General features: G+C 46.2%; 1 protein-coding gene across 1 annotated transcript; it reads right to left on the bottom strand.

Moving 5' to 3' along the window:
- Positions 1-4427: 4427 nt before the first annotated feature.
- GPR20 (G protein-coupled receptor 20) lies at positions 4428-5468 on the bottom strand. The gene has a single exon (XM_066623187.1). It carries the CDS (start codon positions 5466-5468, stop codon positions 4428-4430), a length of 1041 nt encoding a protein of 346 aa, XP_066479284.1.
- Positions 5469-5886: the final 418 nt, after the last annotated feature.

Genomic DNA, 5886 nt, shown 5'->3' with positions numbered 1-5886 from the left:
TGTCTGATAAACGCACCTGAAAAACTAGCTAGGAGAAACTTCATTTTCTCCCATTTTCATTGGTTGGTTCATCAGTGTCATAAGGTAGATTATGCGCACAAGCCTAACTACGTCTACTCAGAAGTAAGTCTTGTTTTGTTCAATGGGGCTTACTCTCAGGAAAGTGTGATTAGGATTGCAGTCTAAATTATTGGTTGTCAGGCAGAGTCTGCAGAATCAGATATCTAGGACTGCTATCATGCACTAGTTATACGTATATATCACCAAGGCAGTTTTTTAGGAAGATTTCAGCTACGTTAAATGACAGCTTCTTTTTTTGTACAATTTTTGGTTCTGTCCATGAAAAAAATTACCTGCTTATTTACATTGCTCTCTGTTGTTGTCGCTTCCAACTGATATTACTTCATTCGGTGATGTCAGCAAAAAGCCAATTGGCTCTGTAGGTACTGATACCAGCCCATTCGCTCTGTGATTCCTGATTGATTGGGATTTGGTTTTTGACTGCCTGAGAAAGCATTGCCCTGACTCTTAACTGATTTAATGGAAGCATTATCCCCTTAATTGCCTTCTCTTTTTGTCTCTTCCAGTTAACTTAATTTACCCCAGTGACACCATCACAGCCAAATCTGCTGTCTGTCCATTAACCATGATTCCTCATTGTCTGGGATCACCCCAATTGATCCAGGAAGGAGAAAGAAACAATATGGCCACAATCCTATCTACACTTACGTGGGAGTAAGCCCCATTGACTCTAATGGAACTTACTTCTGAGTAGACATGCATAGGATTGGACTCTTAAGTAGTGAAAAATAGTGACAAAATAGCAGCAAAAAGGGAAAACCAATTGTGCCACAAACCACTGCAGTTGGTCCCTGCAACCACAACAGAATTCCCCTGTGTGCACATTCCATGTATCTTAAACATATGCCTGGTAATGGGACAGCTGCGTAGAGTGACAGACACAGAGAAAAGCCACAGGCACACACACAGCACCTGACAAAGTGTTTTCATTCTAGAGCAGGGGGGCCCAAACCCCGGCCCTGGGGTTACTTGTGGCCCTCGAGGCCTCTCAATGCGGCCCTCAGGGAGCCCCCAGTCTCCAATGAGCCTCTGGCCCTCTGGAGATTTGTTGGAGCCCACACTGGCCCAACGCAACTGCTCTCAGCGTGAGGGCAACTGTTTGACGTCTCACGTGAGCTGTGGATGAGGGTTCCCTCCACTGCTTGTTGTTTCACATCTGTGATGCAATAGCGGCAGCAAAGGAAAGGCCAGCTTTGTGCAAGGCCTCTTATAGGCCTTGAGCTATTGCAAGACCTTCATTCATTCATATAAGTTCCACCTTTAATATATTCATTTATGTAAACTTATGTAAATTTATTCAAATTTTAAATGTAAATTAGTTATTTTTTCCCCCGGCCCCGGACACAGTGTCAGAAAGATGATGTGGCCCTCCTTCCAAAAACTTTGGACACCCCTGTTCTAGAGGATAATGCTCTTTTCCAGTACAAAGTCTTCTTTGAGGGACTTCTAATCTGCTTGTCTGAAAGTTGGACAGCTGCCTATTGCTTACAGTCCTGGATTTCAGGCCTGGTTTGGCAGGTAAAATCTTTGCAATCTCCAGAAATGTTAAGAAACTCACCAGCAAATTCCTCTTTCCCTAGAATATTTCCAGGGGTAGGTTAACATGGTCTGACTTCTAAGTTCTAACCCTTTCCTTGGGCTTTATTCGCGCACACTTAGGAACTAATAGATGGTGTTGGGACCTTGCCTCTCAGTTCAGTTTCATACTCAGCTTCGACGCATTGTGTGGGTTGGGCTGGTAACATCCTTTCAGCATCCTTTCAACATCCTTTCCCTATTTGTAAGATTCAACCAGTGGCGTAGCTAGAGAGGGTACAAAGCACTAAGTCCTGCAGGGAGGCTCAGTATGGTATGCAGGCAGCCCCTCCCCTTCAGAGCCATTCTGGGAGGAAGAAGCAAAAAGGAGGCATTGCTCCCCCTGCCCAGAATGGCTCCGAGGGGGAGGGGCTGCTTGCACACTGTGCTGAGGCTCCCTGCAAAACTTAATGCTTTGCACCCCCTTTAGCTATGCCACTGGATGCAACCCTACATCACAGAGATACTGCGAGGGTGAACAAAATAACATTGCACACCCTAAATGGTTGCATTCCTGCCTTGCACCTTGCTTCCTTTCCTGTGTGAATGGACAATAACCTTTCCTTGGCCATGTTTACAGGGCTGCTTTGGGTGGAAGGTAAGACAGTGTGTGGATCTTCTTCTCACGTATTAGAGAAACACTTTTCCTATGAAACTACCGCTGCATATATGTAACGGTAATAGATCCCACAGTCTAGAAACGGTGTTTCATCTGCATCTTAAAATTGTGGTAATTTTGTGAAACGGCTACAACCAGTAGCGCAGCTATGGGGAGAGGCAGAGGTGTGGTAAATATTGCAGGTGCTGCAATGCACCCTGTAAGCGGCCCCTCCCACTCACCATCGGAGCTGTTCTGGGCAATGATGGCAATGCAGTGGGAGGGGCCACTTGAACGGGCACCTGCGACACCTGCAATACGCACCCCCAGTCCTATACCGATGCTACTGGCTATGGCCTTTTTTAGATTCTGAGAGACGCAGCAGTGAGGGACCACAGAAAGAAATGACAACCGCTTGACTTTCTTGCTTCTCAAACACCTGTATTAAAGGCAAAGAAAATGTTATCCCAAGTAATTAATGGACGCGCTGGTGTTGGGTGTATGCAAAGCTTTGCACTGCATGCAGCCTTCTGCAGAAAACCCTGATGGGCTGTTTCAGGAGGAGGGATTAACAGTGAAGATACAACATGGATGCAACTTAACCCTTGCCTTTCACTTTTGTGTACCAACTCTCTTTTCTCCCAGGTTCATCCCCCCTTCCTGTGATCTTTCAGACACTTTATCTTTACAAATCTGGAGCACTGTAAACAGCAGATGCAATGGGAGCTGTAGCTGAAAAGCAGTGGACAGAAAAAGGGGTGCGTGCCCCTCATCACTTCTTCACAGAAAATCCCCTGCTGGACATTGCTGTTTGGCAAAGAAACAGGCCATTAGGGCTTTCATGCTTCACCTGCATTTACCATGTAGTTTGGTCCAAAGAAGTCCTGGGTTACTCTTTCCAAACACTATAACATTTTGGAAAAATAGATTGCTATCACAGCATTTCTAAAATGCGCCGAATTGTGGTTTTAATTGTTGATTGCTGTTTGCTCGCCAGGATTCAAGAGACTCTCGGGTAACTCCCTTCTATGGCTCTGAGAGAGTCGTTCTGCCACCAACATACAAAGGCTGCGGGCCCAGAGGTGACCTCAAGAATCATCACCATTAGTGGAATCCCCCTGAAGTCCTGGGCCCTTAGCAGCTGTTCAGTAATGCCAGCTCCTGATTCTGGCCTTGGCTACTCTCATGACTGTGGCATTCATTTGGTTTAGATGTGACAGTCTTTTCAATCGGAGGCGGGCAGATTCCAGGCTTGTGGGATCTAGATGAGTTTCCTTAACAAGAATTCCAAGGTCCACCACCTGGAGCCAGATACAAAATAGAAGTTCAGAGGGTGGAGCCAATTACCTAAGGCACCTGAGGAGTCATATAACGGGAAAACATCTGTGCAACTAAAAATCTACGTCTGCATTACTACAGACAAGCGATTCTCAAACACAAACAAACTGGCAAGTAGAGCTGCCTAGAAGTCTGGCCAATGGAAGCCAATTTATACCCTTGTTACACAGGTAAGTGGAGATCAGTGAGCAGTACAAAGCCAGCCATGGAAGGTTCTTATTAATTTTTACTTGGAATATTTGCACTTTTGGAGTAGGAACTCTTGTGCGAATTTACTGCAAATTACCCAGGGATCTACCAGCAGATCCCAACTGGCCTTCTGTCCACCCAACTTTAAATTACTTCCAATTACCACTGTCATTTTTCCATAGCATTTTACTCTGTTCTCCTCTGAAAATACAGGTCTTGGTTACATGTCTTAGCTGTCTGTTTGTAACCACATGTAGCAGTCATCAGACTCATCAGCACTCCTTGCTGTTTTTAAACCACCCTTCTTTGTTTCCGGTCCTCCAAATCATTATGGAGAAGTGGATAGATCTGCCTGAATTCATAGCTTCATCTGTTCTTCTCTCTGTGGTTCCCAGCTTGAGGGAGCTGGCACTGAATTGGGCTGTAGACCCTAGGATACAATCTAGGAATCTGATCATGAATGGAGCCATCATTATATCAGTCCCTGATGAAACAGCTGCCATAAAACAAATGAGTGGAACACACAAGAAGTCCTGCTGCCAGTTTGCCGAAGGTAGTTGTGATATTCTGAAGTACTCCTAGAAAAGAGGACAGTATCACATATATCCTGACGTTTCCAACAATGCACATAAGGGTCTTCAAGCCTCTAGGAACTTGCCGTACTGTTAGGTGAAGGCAACCCCAAAGGACTTGCTATTGCATTTGAGAAGGCTATGATGGCATTTGAACCTGAGCCCTTGTTCACACTGATGATGTCTCCACTGGTTTGCTCAGGTTCGGACTTCCTGAAGATATTTTTCATGGTTGACTGGAAGTTGTTGGTGACAAAGCAGTAGACAATGGGGTCCATGCAACTGTTGAGGCTGCTCAAGGTGACAGTCACATGATAAACAATCACACTGACGTCATTGGGCATGTCCGGATTAATGGAAATGGCCAGTTGACGCACATGGAAGGGGGTGAAGCAAATCATGAAGATGATGAGGACGGTGATGAGAAGTTGCACGGCCCGCATCCGCCTCTCACGGCTCTGGTGCATGAGCGTTGGCTTGGAGAGGGCACACATGATCCTGGTGGTGAAGAATGTGATGATGAGAAGGGGGAAGAAGTACTCGCAGACCATCAAGGGCAATATCTGGGCAACACAACATTCAGAGAAGTACATGGCCATTGTGAGGATAGAGAAGGTGACCACCGTGGCAAAAACCCAGATGAAGGCACAGATGCCCTTGGCATAGTTAGGGTTCCTCCATTTGCGGGAGGCTTCCACCTGGACAATGGCCAAGTACCGGTCAATGCAGATGCAGGTGAGGAAGAGGATGCTGCAATACATATTGACAAAGTACGTGAAGATGTGGACAAGTGCACAGCGATCGCAGTCCTCGGCGATGTAGTGAACGATTATCCGGATCGGCAAGGAAAAGCCCACCAGCAAATCCGTGATGATCAGATTGATTGTGTAGATGACTGAGGTGGTTTTTGTCTTTGTACAGAAGCAAAAGACATAGAGCGCTAAAGAGTTCAACACCACCCCCACCAGGAAGATGATGACATTGACCGCTACCAGTACTATCCACAGAGTCTTAAATGGCCGTGACAGTTCTCCATCCAAGTGGATAAATTTGTTAAATAGACGGCTGTAATTGGATGACACTGTCGAGTTGCTAAGGATCCTGGAGGACTCCATGGTCAGCGGTTTACTGGCACCTATAAAACACAAGCCAAGATGCAGGTTCAGAATTCAGGGTTCACCTTGTATAGAATCAGCATAGGATGGGAGTTAACACTCAGTAGAGTAGCAGGGAACTTTTGGAGGACTCCGGGGGGGGGGGGAGCTGCTAAATAGATGTGTTTCCAGAGGATCTCAGCAATGAGGGACTCTTCATTGTCTAAGAAGAAGGCATGAAGGCTGAGAGCTTGAACTTGGGAGGGGGGGGTCAATAGGGATGGTGGTCGCAGAGATAACCCCCAGATATCACTCTATGCTGGATCACATCTTATACTGGACGCCATCTTCGGAGAAGATTCGGAGAAGACAGATTCAGATAGCTGGGTACCCCCCCCCCATGCCCTAGATACAACACTCCTCTTGCCTGGGATGGGGA

The sequence above is a fragment of the Tiliqua scincoides genome, chromosome 4 (genome assembly GCF_035046505.1).
Source record: "Tiliqua scincoides isolate rTilSci1 chromosome 4, rTilSci1.hap2, whole genome shotgun sequence".
Taxonomy (NCBI): domain Eukaryota; kingdom Metazoa; phylum Chordata; class Lepidosauria; order Squamata; family Scincidae; genus Tiliqua; species Tiliqua scincoides.
Note: the sequence above shows the minus strand (reverse complement) of the source record. Positions and strands in the feature narration are given on the sequence as shown.

Excerpts from the sequence above, each read along its gene's own strand:
- GPR20 (XM_066623187.1), bottom strand. The coding sequence starts at position 5,468 with ATGGAGTCCTCCAGGATCCTTAGCAACTCGACAGTGTCATCCAATTAC.